The sequence below is a fragment of the Amphiprion ocellaris genome, chromosome 11 (genome assembly GCF_022539595.1).
Source record: "Amphiprion ocellaris isolate individual 3 ecotype Okinawa chromosome 11, ASM2253959v1, whole genome shotgun sequence".
Lineage (NCBI taxonomy): Eukaryota > Metazoa > Chordata > Actinopteri > Pomacentridae > Amphiprion > Amphiprion ocellaris.
The window spans coordinates 2445991-2465010 of NC_072776.1; the positions used below are offsets into that span (position 1 = coordinate 2445991).

Here is a 19020-nt window from a genome sequence, read left to right on the forward strand (position 1 = left end):
TATTGCTACGGGGCCTACGAGTAACACTAAAAGTACGAGCTACTACATTGTTCAATAAGTGACCAAATGAAAAGTGAAAATGAGTCAATGCATGACTAATCTGTCTAGCAGACCGCAGTATCTGCATCAAACAACACCAGAAACCCCAAAAAGTGAAATTATGATACAGACAAAACCTTTTTTTTTATTGATTTGCAGCTTTACATTGTCACAGACCTCCCTACATTTTCCAAAGTGTGTGCATTTTTGTACACATGCAACATATTTATCAGTTGGTTGGGATTATTTTTCTCAACTTTGCGGACCGATGAGTTTGTACTCAGCCATGCTTTTCAAGTGAACTAAGTGGATTTGCATGTTGTCAACAGACAACTAAATTTTGTCACTTGTGTTACTGGTTTTGACAGGGCTGTCTCCGAAGAACTGTGTATGGAAATGAGCATAAACACTGCAGAAGGTATATTTTTCTTAAGAGCAAAAATATCACTTTAACAAATCGATTGCATTTTTTTTTTCACAGTATCAGTGTATCTTATTGGTCCCTTTACACACATAAAAATTTATTTTTCTTTCAACTCACTGCCTGCATTGAGCTCCGTAGATGCATTATAGTGCTGTAATGCTGCTATGCTATCGATCGATGCATATCATGTATTATGACTTATATGCTAAAGTGCACGTTGCAATGCTCTATTTGCTGACTCAAAGTGATTTTATGTGCAGTTTAAGCTACAAATACTTGGCATACTTTCATATCCATTCATGCATTTCACTGAAATGTTGGTTCAATAATGTGCAAACTTAAAGGCCAATCCTGTCACTAGCTGGCCCTTCTATCAGACAGGAGAAACGGTAAAACAGGAAGCTTCTGTCCTGTCTACCCTACAAACACAAGAGGAATTTCTGCATTTAGTCTTAGTGATGGGAAGCTCTGTTCAACAGTGCTTTTCTCAGCACCATTATTCCTCCTCAAGGCTGAAGTGGCCTTCATACACAATGAGTACACAGATATAGGGCTAGGTGACCTCAGCAATGACAACTTGCTGATTCCTGCTCTTTCTGGTTCCACAGATGCCTGACATCGGTCTGACTTGGCTGCTTCAGTCTCAGCGGTTTGTGGCTCTTCAGCCTGTAAGCCAAAGTCAGAAAGATCGCATCGACATGTTCCTTCTCAGCAGGGTCCTTGGCCGAAGTCTCAAACAGCGGGAAATTGTAGCTGTCAGCGAGACACTGTGCGGCCGATGTGGGCACCTCCCGGCGGTCCCTCAGGTCGCACTTGTTCCCCACCATGATGCGAGGCACCAGAGGCCCCACACAGTGTCGGCTGCACTCTTCAATCCACTCGGGGACGCTCTTGAAGGAGGACAGGCTGGTCACGTCGTACACAAAGATGACGGCATGAACGCTGCGGTAGTAGTGCTCCACCATGCTCTTCCTGAAGCGCTCCTGACCTGCCGTGTCCCAGATCTGCAGCTAGCAGAGCACAAACAAATATTCACGTGACTGGAAACTTTTTAAAGGATCATGCAAGTGTGGTTTTAGATTTTTCCTCCAGCAGGAGAAAACACTAAATCCAACAATGCGGTAACCCATCTTCTAACGTCCTTATTTTGTTTGTGCTGCTATGTTCCAAGCTTATTTTTTCCCTACTTTAGGTTGTTAATCTCTAAAGATTGGTCACAGATATAGTTTTATATTTGAAATACTGAATTGGATTTGTTTTTGTTGTTTTGTTTCTTTTTTTGTCGCTTTGTAACTTTTTTGTCTAATTTTTGTCTCTTTTTGTTTTGTGTCATTTGTCTCAATTTATTCTCATTTTTGTAATATTTTGTCTTGTTTTTGTTGTTTTTTGTGTAACTTTTGTCGTTTGTCTCATGTTTTTGTCTTTTTGTGTTTAATTTTTGTCTTGCTTGTGTTTTTTGTCTTATTTTTGTTATTTTGTGTTTTGCTTTATTCATTGTTTTGTGTCGTTTTTGTCGTTTTGTATTTTTTTCTTTCGCTTGTGTTTTTTGTCTTTTTTTGTTGTTTTGTTTCTTGCTTTTGTAATTTTTTTGTCTTATTTGTGTAATTTTTTGTCTTGTTTTTGTTGTTTTGTTTCTTTTTTTGTCACTTTGTAACTTTTCCGTCTAATTTTTGGTCTCTTTTTTTGTTTTGTGTCGTTTGTCTATTTTTTTTTCACTTTGTGTCTCATTTTTGTAATATTTTGTCTTGTTTTTGTTGCTTTTTGTCTTGTTTTGTGTGACTTTTGTCATTTTGATCATAAAGTAAAATACTATATCGTTCACTTCCAGATACTTGTGACTAAACGTTTTGTTCCTTTGCAGATAAACTGTGATCTGGAAGTTGTAATGTGTAAGTGATAAACTGAGGCATAATGTTGCTGAAATTGAATTAATTTTTCTTAAGAAATTTCCAGGTTGTTCATGATGTTTTGTAAAAAGACAATTCCTTAAATGTGAACATTTCTGCACTGAAACAAAGGAAAAATTTGGAGTTGCGGTTATTTATAGGTTATTATGCTCTAGTTTTACTGATAAGGCCCACTTCAGATCAAACTGAGCTGAATGTGGAACCTGAACTGAGATGAGTTTGACACCCCTGGCATAGAGGCTTACATTTTTTTTTTTTTTTTGAATCATGGGGAAAATAGTGTGCATGTGAGTTGTTTACCTGCGGAAGCAACGAGATGCATTATGGGCTGGTGAAGGTGGTGTGATGCCTGCTGAAAAACCTTGTGTTCTCGCGTTCATGTGTTTGTTATTTTAAAAACACATCACCTACCTAAACTTTGTTGCGGACCGCGATTGAGGAACAAAACAAACAGTTTAACGTTGCTAAAGTGGCCTTGAATTCCCCACATCTCAATGTGATTGAGCATCTGTGGGAAACAAATCCAATCCGCAGAGATCCCAGCTTGCAAACTAATAGGACTTGAAGGATCTGCTGCTAAAGTCTTGGTTCCCACACCTCAACAGGTCAGGGGTGTTTTGAGATGCAAGAGAGGCACTGTCGCAGTATTAGGCAGGTTGTTATAATGTGAACACGTCACATAAGAATCAGACTCTTCAGACTCTTTGTTGTACCAACCCACTGTTGTGTCTTTACATTAGTTCTACACAGGAAAAATATAGAACATTGTCTGCCACAAAGTGTGAAACCAGGAAAATGAACCAGGTGTATTCCAGACATTTTCCCAGCTGACGTTTTGACGTGTCACAGAAGGAAAGGCAGAGGTGTAACTGATTAGGTTAATGATGTCTTAATTTCTCATAGCTGCATCAGTGTGAGTATCCTGCTGTTGTGCCTGATGGCTCATTTCCACGCTGTCATTACTGGGAAATATAATAGCAGCAGCCAATGTTAACATTATTAATAGCAGCTGTGCCGTTCCTGCTTTGACGAGACACAATGTCTGCTGTGAAAAGGGCTTTTGGGAGAGCGGAGCTGCCTTAAAGAGACTTCTGTGACAACCGATCATTTTGGCTTGACACAGAAAGAGAAGCACAGGTGTAAATGGTAGCATTAAATAAAGAAACTGCATCTCATTTGGCTGAGCTGGGACTCTTAATGCAATGGAGGAAAGGGTAACAAAATCTATTTTATCTGTGCTTTTCCTGCGATGACAAACAAAACACATCAACCAGCCACAATATTAACCCTCATGTTGTCCTGCGGGCCCGAGTCGGCACCCTATAATCTTCATCACGTTCCTCAGACCTTTCCTAAACTGTTCTTGCAGCATGACAGTGAGGATTTTGCTGCTGAAAGAGACCACTGCCATCATGGAACACTGAAGCCATGAAGGCGTGTACGTGGTCTGCAGCAATGTTTAAGTAAGTGGTGCTTGTCAAGCCGAATCCACATGAATGCCCAGATGCAAGATTTCCCAGAGGAGCATTAACCAGAGCATCACACTGCTTCTGCAGGCTCGCTTTCGTCCCGTAGTGCATCCAGCTGCCATCTAATCCCCACATCATATGAAGGAAAACACCTTCTTTCATCGTTCCATGGTCTAGTTCTGACCCTCACGTGCCCATTATAGGTCCTTCTGATGGTGGACAGGGCTCAGCATGGATACAGCAGTCCTTAGGAGGCATCAGACTACATGGAACAGCTTTCACTTCCTAAGTTTCAATGATCTCTGGGTCCTTACTGGGACCACTTCTGGGACGGACGAACCACTGTGCTCTAGAAACATCCCACAACACCTGGGTCAATATATAAATGTGGGACTTTTTGTAACATAGTTGACATTTTAGTGATATCCAGTCATTTTTATTAATAAGTGATTGTTTCCAGGATAAATAATTATGGAATTTGTAAAGACATGATCATAATGAACGTAAAAAACATTTGTTTTTTAATAAAAAATATTCGCAAGATATATCCCATGGACTTCAAAAGTCCCTCAATTATAGACTGACACGGACAATTTTTGAGTCATTTTGGACAATTTTCTTGTCAATTTCAACAAGTTTTATGCCATCTCGTCATTTTGGATAATTTTTTGTGTCTTTGGGATAATTTTCAAGTCATTTAGGACAAATTTCATGTCATTCTGGACAATTTTTGAGTCATTATGGACAAGTTTTTAGTCATTTTGGACAATTTTCTTGTCCATGTCAGCAAGTTTTATGTCAGCTTGGATCATTTCTCGTCATTTTGGATCATTTTTGTGTCTTTGGGATGATTTGCGAGTCATTTAGGACAAATTTCATGAATGAAATGAACATAAACAAACATTAACTTTTTAAACTTTTAATAAAAATGTATGCAAGATATATCCCATGGACTTCCAAAGTCCCTCAATTATATATTGACCCACCTGCTGTTGCAAAGCTGATTTGTCCCAGGCTCTTTAAAAAAGCCTCTCAGATCTTCACACTTGCCCATTTTCTGCATTTTCAAGAACTAAGTGTTCACTTTTTGCCTAATATCACCCATTCCTTGACAGGTGCCACTGTAATAAGATAATTAATGTTATTCACTTCACCTGTCAGTGGTTTTATTGCTGTGACCGACTCGGACTGCAGGAAAAGCACATAAATACCAAACCACAGATACAAACTAGGACTGATGCATGAGCTGAAATTACTGTGAAATATTATAAATTGGCTTCACGCAAAACATCCTCAATTTTCCATTATACTTCTCCACTTTATTGTAAATATCATTCGGTATCGTGCAACTTTTCATGTCTTATATTCTAATTTAATGTGCAACATATCAATGGAAGATGCAATATATAATTTTTCAGGTGCAATATTTCACTTTCATGTGTGAGGTTTCAGTTTCATTTGCAGTTTTTCTTTATCGTGTGCCAGCTTTCAATTTCAAATGCAATATCTCATTTTCCTCCTTACAATCAGTGCCAGAATCACTTCTATTTTTTTCTATTCTAGTCATATTAGCTCACCTATTTTATTTTTAACTTACATCTGTTGCTTTTTCTATTAGGCATTTCATCTCATGTTATGTTGTTTTCTTTCCTGAGCAATATCTGTGAAAAGAATCTGCTTAATAAATAAAGTTTTATTTGAAGCACAAAGAAAATTGAGTAAAATTTGCTTTAAAAGTCACTTTAAATTACATTTCTGCAGGTAAATCCACAGAGATGCATCCTTTTTCTTGCTTTTCTGCTGTGTAGCTTTCATGCTTGGGTTGTGTAGTGATTTTATATTTTATTTGGAGATAGCAGGACATGCTGGTCATCTTAAATAGGTAGGCCAGCCTTTAGTCTCAGTGTGAAAACAGACTCCAGGTTCAGGTTCTCCTCTTTCCACTGATGGACTGAGACAACTAGCGGTGAGTTGTTCCAGAAAAACAAATTAAAATCTGTGCTGATGTGTGTGTTTTTCGTGTCTCCTCTCACCTTGATGCTTTCTCCATCCAGCTCCACCGTCCTCTCTCTGAAATCGACCCCGATAGTTGCCTCCGGGTTCTTCAGGAAAGTGCCCCCGCAGAACCGGTAAGTCAGACACGTTTTCCCCACGTTTGAATCTCCGATAACTATGATTTTAAATATCCGAGCGTGCGCCGGGTCGTGGTCGTGGTGAGAGGAGAGCTCCAAGGAGTCATTTCGACTGAAAACTGTGTCAAATTCCTCCCTAGGTTTGTTTTCTATTGCCATTGCTCATCTTCTCGCTGTCTGGATGATGTTAAGGAGCGGAAATCTCGCGAGAACACGAGAAGCGCCCACTAGATGTCACCGGACTGAGCTTCACCAGTTTGAGAGATTTACATTTATTAATCAGTTTCCTTCACATTTTTGCTTTTGTTTTATCAGTTTATGTGCTTTCAAATAATTTTTAAAAAATATATAACGAGGACAAATGGGCAAACAATCCAGTTCGGGAATAAAATACATTTAAAATATACTGAAAAAAATTTTTTGATCCTGTTTTGGGAATAATGACAAAAGCAAAAAAAAAAAAAAAAAAAAATCGTTGGGGTTTTTAGTACACTTTATTTTACTTGTGAAAATAAACAGATCACAATTTTTATTTATATATATATATATATATATATATATATATATATATATATATATATACACACAAAAAATAATGACCTTAAGCATAAAACTAATATTTTCAACAAATATCTTATGAACAGACAATATTTCATTCTGTATTATGGGCTACTTAACTTTTCATCCCTTTATGACTTATTTTGTGTGTAAGTGTGAAGGTAGCCCTGGAATTAACACTTTTGTACCCACTGTTAATTATAATGTACTCTTTAAGAAGAAAAAGGTGGAAACATTTATGTTGTAATGCTGTTTTTTTTTGTTAATTAAAAATGTAAAACTCTTCATTTGCAGACATTTTTTGATGCCCAAACGTCCGTCCTTGCTGTCTTGAAGGAGTAAACTGGAAAAGCCCAACATGTTCTTAAAACAGGATAGAAATGCAATATATTTGAGAGAGAAAAACCCGAAGAAGAAAGGACTTGTGTTCTTATGTTTTATAAAGGTTCTTTATTAAAGAATTAATTATTTTTAAAACTCATCTTAAGACCCACTTGTTCAGTTGATCCACCAATTACCTGCACACTGTAGTCAGCACACAGATGCATTCACATCATTTAACCCTCCTGTTGTCCTCATTTACAGGCAACAAAAAATATTGTTCCCTTGTCTGAAAAAAATCCAAAAATTCAGCAAAAAAAATCCTCAAATTTATAAAAGTTGGCAGAATCTTCAGAAAGAAAATTCCAGTAATTCCTAAAAAAAAACCCCAAATTTGGCAAGTAATAAAAATTTTTAAAAATTAAAAAATAAAAATTGTAAATATTTTCAAAAAATGAATAAAAAGCTTTTAAAAATTCTAAAAATATCTAAAGTGATTCCATATATATATCAGTAGAAGTAATATTTTCTTTAAGAACATTCACAAAAAAATCAACCAAAATCCAGCAAATTACGCTGGATTTTGGTTGATTTTTGGGTTGAACATTTTTTTTTAACATTTCTTTTTTCCACCAAAAAATGTTAAAAAATTTCCCAAAAATGTTGAAAATGTGGAAGTTTTTACTGTGAAAATATTTTTTTTCCCACATTTACAAACTCTAAAACAGGTCAATTCTGACCCGCAGAACGACACGAGGGTTAATGATTCCATACTGGAGTGAGCAGAATCCAGTTAACTCCAAAAAAAACCTGCGGGCATAAAATGTAGTGGCAATGCGACGTAATATTGTAAAAGAAAAATTCAAAATACACACAATTGCATTTCTGCATCAGACACGGATGTTTATTTTGACACATACACCAAAAACAGCTTTATAATCCACAACCAGTAACCTCCTCCATTTCCTTCTCTCTCACAAACACAACATTTCATCTGTCCATCATACAGAGAGACACCAGTCACTCATTTACCAGTTTGTTAAACAAATCCAGCTTAAATAAATATGTTTTTTAACCCTCCTGTTGTCCTCATTTACGGGCACCAAAAAATATTGCTTCCTTGTCTGAAAAAAATCCAAAAATTCAGCAAAAAAAAATTCTCTAAATTTCTGAAAATTTGCAAAACCTTCAGGAAGAAAATTCCAATAATTCCTTAAAAGTTTCCCTTAATAGTTTTATTTTAAAAAATCCCCCAAATTTGGCGAGAAAATTCTTGTAAATATTTTCCAAAAAAATGAGTAAAAATCTTCCAAAAAAAAATCCTAAAAATATCTAAAGTGATTCCATATATATCAGTAAAACTTCTATTTTATTTAAGAACATTCACATAAAAATCAACCAAAACCCAGTGAAATTCACTGGATTTTGATTGATTTTTTTGTGAATGTTCTGAAGAAACGTTTTTAACATTTCTTTTTTTCCACCAAAAAATGTTCAAAGATTTCCCAAAAACGTTGAAAAGGTGGAAATCAGAAGCTTCACTGTGAAAATAGTTTTTTTCCCCCACATTTTCAAACTTTAAGACGGGTCAATTTTTAGCCACAGGACGACACGAGGGTTAACAGCTATGATGAAGGTTTCTGTTGTTTTCAGAGGCGTTGTTTCGATTTTATCGTCATTTTGGAGGCAGGAAATAAACTGATAAATGAGTGTCGGGGGGTACTTGGTGAGGACAATGGCTTCTCAACAGTTTTTGTGACATGCAGAAAAATCATCCTCCAAGTAAAATTATTCATCAGGACCAAAGAACGAAACACAGAATTTCTTGTCTGAACATAACATCATAGGTAAGAAAACATACATACACTCAATAACTTCAAATAAATCTCATAAAATCTATTATCTGTCACCAAAACAACCTAATTTCACTACATCCAAAAAAGAAATCATTAATTATGGCAAACAGGCTTTTTGCTGAAGCCTAAACCTGAGTGAGCGTACAGTACGTTGGCTTCTTGATTTCAGACAGTAGTTTTCAGGACACCGGCTGTGTGAGACGTCTCGATGTGCATCATGAAAAGGATCGTTTACTTTTGAAAGCCTCATTTATGACCAGTTGCGTTTGAAGCCATAAACTTGAGACACTTGAGCTGCCCAACGTCCCAAACATCCGAGTCGTGATTTTATGCCAATCTTAAGCAGGCAAAGCTAAACAACGTGCCATTAGCAAATATTTCAGTCGCAAACTAGTATTTATGTAACACAGGGGTGTCAACATGCGTCCCGCGGGCCAAAACTGGTCCTCCAGAGGGTCCAATATGGCCGTCAAAGTGTAAAAATTCCAGAGAAAACATTAACTGCAGATTGTAAATCGGGCAGTGGTGGCGCAAAGGTTAAGTCTCTGGACTACTGATCGGAAGGTCAGAGGTTCAAGCCCCGATGTGGCCTCTGTTGGGCCCTTAACCCTTCCTGCTCCAGGGGGCGCTGTACCGCGGCTGACCCATCGCTCTGACTCCCCCAATTGGGGAGATATGCGAAAATTAGAATTTCTCCTCGTGGGATTAATAAGGGATAATAAAAAACTGTAAATTTAAAATCATTTCTAGACCATGACAAGTTGTTTTGATCACAAAGTAAAATACTAGATTGTTCATTGTTCTTTTGTCGTTTTGCGTCTCATTTTTGTAATATTTTGTCTTGTATAGTTTTTGTCGTTTTGTGTCTTTTTTGTCGTGCTTGTGTTGTCTTGTTTTTTGTCACTGTAACTTTTTTGTCTTTTGTGTCTTTTCTTATTTTGTTTCATGTTGATTGTCTCATTTTTTGTCACTTTGTGTCTCATTTTGATGATATTTTGTCTTGTTTTTTTGTCTTTTTTTGCCGTTTTGTTCATAAAGTAAAACACTAGATCATTCAGTTTCCAAAACAAAAGAAAAGATTTGGAGTTGTGGTTATTTATAGGCTATTACGCTGTAATTTAAGTGGTGCAGCCCACTTGAGATCAAACTGGGCAGAATGTGGCCCCTGAACCAAAACGAGTTTGACACCCCTGATGTAACACGTCACAGTTAAAGCATTAAAGGGCCCTCCGCCTATTTAATATGTCAATTCACGAGTGAGGGGGAGTATTATTCGCCATGTGCAAATTGCTTTAAGTATAGTGTCTTCTCCGGGGCTAGAAGCTTTGTCAAGTCAAAAAAACAAAACACTGAAGTATCTCAGCTTGGGTTTGGAGTGTACGACTTTCTAACAACCTGCTTTGCAAACTACAAGCAGGAAGCATCTTATGAAAGCTTTACGGCAGTGATTCCCAAACCATTTCTGTCATGCAAATTTTGGCGTTACACACAAAAGACAAATAACTCTCCGGCTATTTTTGTATTTTGGATTTGACTAATGTGTTTTCTTGATAGCCTCATATCAAATTCACAGCAGACATTGAACTTTTCAAAGCAAGCGCAGACAGAAGTAATAACACTAATGATGGCTCAGTTCAAGCAGTTATTAAAGCAATGCTGCAATTAAATGCCTTATTAGTAACACCCGTGTTTGACAAGTTGTCAATGCAATAACAATGTTAAAATTAAACACGTTTTCTTAGGTTTTTTTGTATCTGCTCAGCTGATGCTAGTTTGCATTAGCTGGAGGGATGCGGTAGGAGAGTCACTTTGCTGTAACTGGTTTTCAAGGTAGGTTGGGTCAGTTCAAGCATCAGACCTCTGCAGAGATTCAGTTTGGAAACCACTGCATTACTGGAAGTGTAGGATCTAGTGTTTTTATTAGACATGGCCTAAGGACAAAACTTTGACCATTCTTAGTTAAAGAGCCCATATTATGCACATTTACAGGTTTCTTAATGTTTAAAAGCACATTATTTTTCTCACAATTTACATTATTGCAGCACCTTTCCTCAATCACTGTCTGAAACATCCAGGTTTGACTCAGGTCTCTTTACTTCCAAAAAAGCCCAGTTTGCTCTGATTTATCAGCTGTCCTGGCTAAAGCGAGGCAACACAGGCAGTATGTAAGGATGCAGCCATGGCAGAAGGAAATAATAGCGAACTGAGAGAAGGCCACCCATTCTTTCTCTGAGGGCAAACCAAACTAGCCAATAGGCAGCTGTTATGCAAAGTTACACCGTGACATTGATGAGTAACGGAAGAGAAGGTGGACTTCGGACAGGTAAGGAGCAGTGTTTTCTGTGGGAGATGATAGCTCCCTCTGGTGTGGACTTTGGGATTTAAAAGTTTGCGGATCTGTTACATGCACAAAACACATTAACCCTCGTGTCGTCCTGCAGGTAAAAATTGGCCCATTTCAAAGTTTGAAAATGTGGGAAAAAATATATATTTTCACAGTGAAACTTCTGATGTCCACATTTTCAACATTTCTGGCGAAATCTTTGAACATTTTTTGGTGGAAAAAAAAGAAATATTAAAAATGTTTCTTAAGAACATTCACAAAAAAATCAACCAAAATCCAGAGCATAGTGAATGTTCTTAAAGAAAATATTAGAAGTTTTACTGATATATATATATAATCACTTTAGATATTTTTAGGATTTTTTGGAAGATTTTGACTCATTTTTTGAAAATATTTACAAGAATTTTCTTGCCAAATTTGGGGGATTTTTAAAAAAATAAAACTTCTTTGCAAATTTTCAGAAATTTGGGGAATTTTTTTCCTGAATTTTGGGATTTTTTTTCAGACAAGGAAACAATATTTTTGGTGCCCCTAAATGAGGACAACAGGAGGGTTAAAAGAAAGGAAAGCCCAGAAAGCATAACATGGCCTCTTTAATCCGTCTCTTATGAGCTCTTCTAATTGTTCTGAAGGGTACTACTACGTCTCTGTAGTGTCCTTCATTCAGCTGCCTGAACAGTGGGCTACATTATGAAGACAGATCCTCCACTCTATAGGGGAACCCTTAACTTTTCCTCTTGAGTTATCATGTGAACATGGGCCCATGTTAACTCCATGTCCTTGAAGAACAAAGCCTTTGCATTTGTACTCATTGTGTCAAAAAACTTTTTAAGTAATCACTGCAACCAACTCAACTATTTCTCCGGCAAACAATCATGATCCAAACCTGTGAAGAAACGCAAAATAAAACCTGTAAAGAGGCCTGCTTGTGATCAGGTTGTGCTTCTAATGTAGGTGACTGCTTTAATACTGAATTAACAGCGTCACCACCCTGTAAAAATCCATTTCATTATTAATAAGTTAAACTTTTCTTTGACACAGTAACATGTTTCACTACCAGTTCTCATCTGAGAAAGAGCTGGAGCTGCCAGAGTCTGAGTCTGCGTCCGTCAGGCCGTCAAAGTCCCAGTCGGCACTAGAGCCACTGTCATCATCCTCCTCTGTGGAGAAGCTGTGAGCAGAGCCGAGGCACGCTGGGTACACGCGTGTTGAAACACACACGGGTCCCAGAGTGGACACGTACACCGCCATGACGTTCTTCCACGTGTCTCTAGCCGGGTCGTATTCATGGATGAGGACTCGGTTCTTGTTGTGCTGCAGTAAAGTCTGCGTGAGGAGAAGGAGCTTGTTGTTGTGCTGGATCACCTGGTAGTTCAGAGCCCGGCTGTCTATTGGAATGTCCCCCAGCCTCTTCCACTCCCCCCTGGTGGGGCTGTAGGCCTTCACCACGGGGATGTCACACACACAGATGATCTGGTCCTGATACACGCAGGCCTTGTGAAGCTTGTCCCTCCTGAGTGACCCGCAGTGGCGCCAGCGGTTCCTCTTGGGGTCATAGCAAAGCATTCTCCTTTTGTTCACCACGTACAGGTGGTCGTTCAGCGCCACCACCTGCATTTTACCCAAAGAGTGAGGCAGCGGAGCCACAAAAGTCCACTGATTCCTCTGCACACTGTAACACTCGACCTCCTTCAGTCTGGCATCCGTCACTGGGTTTCTTCCTCCCAGAAGGTAGACGTGGCCGTTGAGGTAGCCCATCCCAGAGTGAATCCTCCCCAGCGGCCTCTCTGCCAACTCCTGCCAGCTGTTGAGCACAGGGTTGTAAAGCCAGAAGTGTTTAGAGAGGTGTGAGGCAAGGTACAAGTTGTTTTCCGGTGTGGCGCAGGCAATTAATGACTCCATGGTGGAGCGTTTGTAATCCTGACTGCTGAGATCTTCCAAAGGAGGCGCCATGAAATACAGATCCTCCGAGTAAGGATCGCAGCACATTATGTTGTCGTTGGGAAGCCCAAAGAAGAGAATCATTTCTTTAGCGCTAACTCCTATCCTGTGCTTTGGTACTTCCAGATTTGGACACATTCCACAGCCATCCTCTGCAGACCTGTTAAAGAACGACGCCAGGTATTTCTCAGTCAAAGGTCTCGCCATGAGGCTCTCCAGGTAACACTTGTCCTTCTCTGTGAACAGGTTCCAGCGCACACATTTCAGAGCCTGCAGTGCATCCTCTTTTTTCTGCGGCGCATTCGCCTCTATCCACTGTAAAGCAGCAGAGCACACCTTCTTCTCACAGTCCACGTCCAGAGCATCCAGAGACAGCAGCTCCTTCAGCTGCACCAGGTCCAGCTCACAAAGCTCCCCTCCGCTGCACACCTGGCTGAAGTTCCTGGCTATGAAAGCTTGTGCGTTCTCCTTCAGCTCAGGATTGTCGTAGGTGTCTGCAAACTTCAGGATCCCCACGCAGTTGGAGAGGTCCAGCCTCCTGGTCATGAAGCTGGAGCAGGCCTTCCTGATGTACTCCAGCTGGAGCATGTTGGCTGCGGCGTACAGCCTCTGGACGTTGCCCTCCGTGATGGTCACCCTGCCGGTGTAGCAGTAATCGATGATGACCGACATGGACTCGGAGTCCACGCCGCGGATGACCACCCTCTCCTGCACGCTCTCGTTCAGCCCCCCGGTGAACATGCTCTTGAAGTACGGGCTGGCGGCGGCGAGGACGTTGCGGCTGCACAGGAAAAGCTGATCGGCGTCGCCTCCTGCTCCTGCTCCGGTTCCGGTTCTGTTGGGCTCCAGGGGCTCCTCTTCCTCTGCACTCTCCACCCCGATGGTCACGTCTCCCAGCAGCCGACAGTCGTACAGCAGCTTCAGCTCGTTCATCAAACCCCGGGCGTGATTCCCGTCCTCCAGCACCTCCGGACCGCTGAAGCTGCTCAGCGCCGAAGCCATGGCTCCAAAACTGCTCTTTTCAACGGAGATAACACGCTGTCATGCGGTGGATGTACTCAGAAGCGCCGAGGGGCCTCTGCGTTCATCACGACTGGTCCGTTAGTGAGTAAAATCCACACATATGCGGCGGATAAATCCGTTACCAGCGACTGAACGGATGAACGGTCCGCTTGTGTGTCTGAACGCCGACGGCTCCCGGTCTCCAAACGAGCATAATGCCACGTTTAAATCAGCGGTAACTCACTTATTAAAGCTAGAGAGTCGCTTTAAGAGCATTGACAGCATTCATCGTGGCTGGTTTTGTGTTTTGTGTTTAGCGGAGATAACAGAAATAAAAACTGTCAGTTATGCCAGCGTTGGAAGTACGTCTTCCAGCAGAAAGTGCCAAAATAAAGCACAGTTTTATCTAGAAGTGTCGCTTCAAATGCCGTTCCTGCCGCTTTATATGCAGCTCAACAAGTTGTCAAACGGTTTTAATTCAATTTTTTTCCACCAATACCACTTATCACTGGCGAAATAAGTCACCTAAACCCCAAAATTAGAAAATAAAGTCTCTTATTTTGAAGGCACGCTGCACCTTCATACAACCTTGCTAACAAGCGGTTCTCCTTTCTGATTGGTTGGTGCACAACTGGGTCAATCGGGGTTGGTTGACCGGGATCTATTATTAAAATTATTTGATCAAAATAAAATTGTACTTTCTAATTTTACATTATGTAAGCATATGATTACATTAAAAATATGTAAAGTAAAAAACACTAGCAATAATGATAAATCTTGTTAAAGTAGCAAGTGTTTGTGCCGAGTGCTATTACTATTATCATTTTTTCATTGTTATTATTATTATTATTATTATTATAATAAATATTATAATATCATAATATTATAATTTAAAAAGTAAAGGTAAGAAGTTGCTAAAATAATAGTAATTTGGTTAAAAAAAAACTATGCAAAATAATTAATCTTACTTATGTAGCGTTTGTGCCAAATGCTGTTAATTCTTATAATTTTTATCATTATTATTATTATAATTTAAATAGTAAGGGTTAGCAGTTGTTAAAATAATAGGAATTAGGTTAAAAAATATTAGTGAAAATAATTCATCTTTTTTATGTAGCAAGTGTTTGTGTTCAGTTTTAGAATAATAATAATAATTATTAGTAGTAGTAGTAGTATTGTATTTTTACTACTACTACTGTGTGTGCATTTTTTTAACCCAACTGACAACATCTTGCTGTGTCCGCTACCCTCACAATTAGCGCCGAAGTGTTCTATAATCAAGCTTATCAACAATGATTTTGATTTCTTTCAAGTATTACGCATAAACTTACTGTTTACTTCCACTCATGTTTTCTCTTTTGTATATGCAAATTCAATAACTTTCAGTTTTGTACTAAACTTCTGTCAAAAGAACAGATATGAAGATTTTTTGTCAAAAAAAGGCATTTTAAAATAATAATAATAATAAAAATATGAGTCCTTAAATTTGCTTTTTAACTTTATTGCAAAGCTTTAATTTCTTACAAGACAAAAAAACAAGCATTTGTTCAGTGAAAGAAGTCCATTCATTTCAGTGCAGCGCAGTTTACATGCATGTTAGTGCACAGCTAGATGCTTGAAACCCTCCTGTTGTCCTCATTTATGGGCACCAAAAAATATTGTTTCCTTGTCTGAAAAAAATCAAAAAATTCAGCAAAAAAATTCCCCAAATTTCTGAAAATTTCCAAAACCTTCAGGAGAAAATTCCAATAATTTCTTAAACATTTCCCTTAAAAATTTATTTTTAAAAAATCCCCCAAATTTGGCAAGATTCTTGTAAATATTTTCAAAAATGAGTAAATATCTTCCAAAAAAAATCCTAAAAATATCTAAAGGATTCCATATATATCAGTAAAACTTCTAATATTTTCTTGAGAACATTTTTAACATTTCTTTTTTTCCAACAAAAATGTTCAAAGATTTCCCGAAAATGTTGAAAATGTGGACATCAGAAGTTTCACTGTGAAAATATAGATTTTTTTCCCACATTTTCAAACTTTGAAACAGGTCAATTGTAACCCGCAGGATGACACGAAGGTTAAGTGAATCTGCGGTTGAGGTCGTTGATTCTGCGCAGTGCGTCTTGGTTGTGGATGGTCTTGTGGACTGTGATGAGGAAGGGGAAGGCAGAGGGAAGCTCCACTCTCTGGCTCAGCTTCTGGTGGCCCCAGTGGAGGCAGCGCAGTTTCTCAGACAGGTCGCGTCGGCCTGCTCGCTCCAGTCCATCCTGCAGCAGTTTGGTCTTATTGGGCTTGTCCCACGACTTCTCATACCTGAGAATAAAGAGGGAGAGCATTTCAGAGAGCCACAACGGAGCCCACCAGACCTTATAAACTTATCAAATGTTTAGTCCTGAGCAGCTACTTTAGTTCATAAATAAAGACTTGGTTTCAGATGATCCAATTCTGTTGGTTTGAGAAGTAAAACCGGAGCAAACATTGCTCAGATGTTAATAATCTGGTATTCATGCAGAAACACTGCAGTATCTGTACACTGGCAGTGACTAAATACTACCACATCATCAGGTTTGACACACTGTACCAGCTTTCCAACATGGCCCGAGCCTGGATGCTCTTCTCCGCAGATTTGGTGTGGAACCGCCCAATTTCAGTTCTGCTGAAGCCGAGCTCATACGCCAACACCGTCCACTCAAAGCCAAGCTGCCTGGAAATATCTTGCAGTGTCTTCAGATTGATTACAGCATCCTGAAATTAGTATTTTTAAATGACAAGCAGAATGATTTTGCGACTGTTAACGGATTCCATTGAGGTACTGATGTATGATCGGTGATGCACGTTTAGACCTACCTCTTGGGCTTTGTTGGGCATTATCAGAAACTGCAAAAGATCAGCAGTGCAAGTCCCACTTTAAGAATCTCTCTTGAAGTTAGTTCAATGATTCAAAGAAAAAGATAAAATATGTATTCGACGTCCAGTTTTTTAAGCAGCGGGTGGATATTTCAGTCGCTTACCCAAAGGTACAGTAATGAGTGGAGTGTGAGTGTTACTGGGGAGATTCAACATCAACATACTCACTTGTTAAACATTAGTCCCTTTAGCTGCTGTCTCTACACCTCACTAACACATAAACAACTGCACTGGAGGGAGTTCCACATTTTAAAAAAGTCAAGTACTTCCATTTATTTATGAGCAACCGAGGACATGTCTATGATTAAGTGTGTTGAGAATTTAGAAAAGGTTCATTTATGTTGTCTTTGTGCATCTGTTTTTACCAGGGATGTTTCATTTACACCAATATTATTTCCCCTTTAAGCCACCTTTGATCTAACTTTGTACATTCCTTGTCTTTTCTTATTGCCTCATGTCTGTCATCAGTATTTACTGGCCAACAATGACTCAGAATTTGACTTTAATGACAAAAACCTATTCAATAGTATTCAAAGCTGTTGCTAAATTACTTAAACAACCAAAATTCACCAGCAAAAGCGTCTACAATTACTTGAAAACTGTCCAAACTGAGCTGAGAAAGAGAGAGATACTTTTTTTAATCCAGGGGGAAATTCAAGAAACGGAGCTACTGAAGAAGTGTCGGCGCCGGAAGTAGAAAAAGTAATGTAACTAAATAAAATCTGCAGATAAAAAAGACAAAAAGATTTAATCCTGAACAAAATGTTCTGTTTTAAAAGTGTCCCTCTTCATCTGTTGAGAAATTTGAACTGTGAGATAAGTGTAGTGGAGTAGAAACTGCAATATTACCTACTGAAATGCTGCGGAAGTATAACATAGTACAGAGATAGAAATAGAAGATAGTAATAATTAGTAATGTATAATAAAGGAAATACTCTACAATCTACAGTTTCACTTAGACAAGTAGATACAACACAAACAAGGATGTAGTCAGGAGAAAACAACCTGGATAAGAACCATAAAACAAGTTACAGTAAACGTAATAGGATTTTTAAATACTCAAAATAAAGCATCCATCCATCCATCCATCCATCGTCTTCTGCTTATCCAGGGTCAGGTCGCGGAGGCAGCAGATGAAGCAGGTCATTCCAGACGTTCCTTCCTCCAGCAACGCTTTCCAGCTCTTCCTGGGGGATCCTGAGGCGTTCCCAGGCCAGATGAGATACATAACCCCTCCAGTGGGTTCTGAGTCTACCCTGTGGTCTCTTCCCAGGCGGACGTGTTCGGAAAACCTCCAAAGGAAGCCAAAAATAAAGTATAAAACTGTATATTTTTAAGTACATGTAGCACTTGCAATAGAAATGTGCTACCATTGGGAGGGCTAAGGGCTAGGCTAGGGAAAGGTTTGACTCTGGGAGCTATGTGAAGATCAATGAACACAAGACACAGAAATGATGGCCTGTTAGTATTAGCATGAGCATTAGCATGATACCAAACAGCTTTCAGCATGCTTAACAGGAGTTTTAACTCACTTTCCTTGATGCTGTGATTCGCAGGATTCCAGTTTGTGAAAAGTAAATGGTTTTCCAGTGGTGTGGTGTGATCCTGCTGTTCAAGTGACTGTTGTGTGTGACTGAGTGAAGCTGGATGTGCTTCAAACAAAGGAACAGGGGTGGATTCCAGGTGGGAAAGACTGCAGGTGATTGGCTCAGGTGTTGTGAGTGACAGGGAGGAGGTCCAATACTATGGAAGTGACTGATTGTGACTGATTGGCAGTCGTCTGTTCATGTTGGGATTTCTGATGGCCAACAGTGAACTACAGCAGTGAGTGCTACATACAGTTCTTGAGTAAATGTACTTAGTTACTTTCCACCACTTACTTTGTTGAAAGAAAATGATTCCCAATGCTCTGTTTTTAGTCAAAATTCAAACATTTGCTAATTTCTGCATTCATAAATATGTTTGAAAACATCAGTGTCATTAACTTTAAGTTAACTTTGTCATTTGCTTAACAAGTTCATGTTAGTGGCCAGCATTGTAACAGAATAACATCATTTTTTCAGCACACACTGGGAAACAACAGTTTCCTGTATTGATTTACAGAGGAAAAAAATATTTAGT

General features: G+C 39.0%; 3 protein-coding genes across 4 annotated transcripts; all 3 read right to left on the reverse strand.

The window, feature by feature from the left end:
• Nucleotides 1–153: 153 nt before the first annotated feature.
• On the reverse strand, nucleotides 154–6162 carry zgc:101559 (Ras-related protein Rab-33B-like). Of its 2 annotated transcripts, none has more exons than XM_023270129.3 (2): nucleotides 5873–6162; nucleotides 154–1467 (listed from the first exon to the last, which is right to left on the reverse strand). In XM_023270129.3, exons 1-2 carry the CDS (start codon nucleotides 6128–6130, stop codon nucleotides 1027–1029), a joined length of 699 nt encoding a protein of 232 aa, XP_023125897.1. In that variant the 5' UTR covers nucleotides 6131–6162; the 3' UTR covers nucleotides 154–1026. The 2 variants fall into 2 exon arrangements, with proteins under 2 accessions (XP_023125897.1, XP_023125896.1); XM_023270128.3 differs by having other exon boundaries at nucleotides 154–1473; nucleotides 5873–6161.
• A 1565-nt stretch (nucleotides 6163–7727) lies between these two features.
• Nucleotides 7728–14354, reverse strand: kbtbd7 (kelch repeat and BTB (POZ) domain containing 7). The gene has a single exon (XM_023270122.3). It carries the CDS (start codon nucleotides 13991–13993, stop codon nucleotides 12104–12106), a length of 1890 nt encoding a protein of 629 aa, XP_023125890.1. The 5' UTR covers nucleotides 13994–14354; the 3' UTR covers nucleotides 7728–12103.
• A 1131-nt stretch (nucleotides 14355–15485) lies between these two features.
• On the reverse strand, nucleotides 15486–18907 carry wu:fc50b12 (uncharacterized protein LOC103911624 homolog). Its single transcript, XM_035948136.2, has 4 exons — nucleotides 18432–18907; nucleotides 16840–18191; nucleotides 16574–16737; nucleotides 15486–16305 (listed from the first exon to the last, which is right to left on the reverse strand). The coding sequence occupies exons 2-4, from the start codon at nucleotides 16858–16860 to the stop codon at nucleotides 16071–16073; spliced, it is 420 nt and encodes a 139-aa protein (XP_035804029.1). The 5' UTR covers nucleotides 16861–18191; nucleotides 18432–18907; the 3' UTR covers nucleotides 15486–16070.
• Nucleotides 18908–19020: the final 113 nt, after the last annotated feature.

Coding starts and splice junctions, on each gene's coding strand:
- zgc:101559 (XM_023270128.3), bottom strand. CDS start 6,130: ATGGCAATAGAAAACAAACCTAGGGAGGAATTTGACACAGTTTTCAGT. Junction 1,474..5,872: donor TGGATGGAGAAAGCATCAAG/GTGAGAGGAGAC, acceptor GTGCTCTGCTAG/CTGCAGATCTGGGACACGGC.
- kbtbd7 (XM_023270122.3), bottom strand. CDS start 13,993: ATGGCTTCGGCGCTGAGCAGCTTCAGCGGTCCGGAGGTGCTGGAGGAC.
- wu:fc50b12 (XM_035948136.2), bottom strand. CDS start 16,860: ATGCCCAACAAAGCCCAAGAG. Junction 16,738..16,839: donor TGCCCAACAAAGCCCAAGAG/GTAGGTCTAAAC, acceptor TACTAATTTCAG/GATGCTGTAATCAATCTGAA. Junction 16,306..16,573: donor CGGGCCATGTTGGAAAGCTG/GTACAGTGTGTC, acceptor CTTTATTCTCAG/GTATGAGAAGTCGTGGGACA.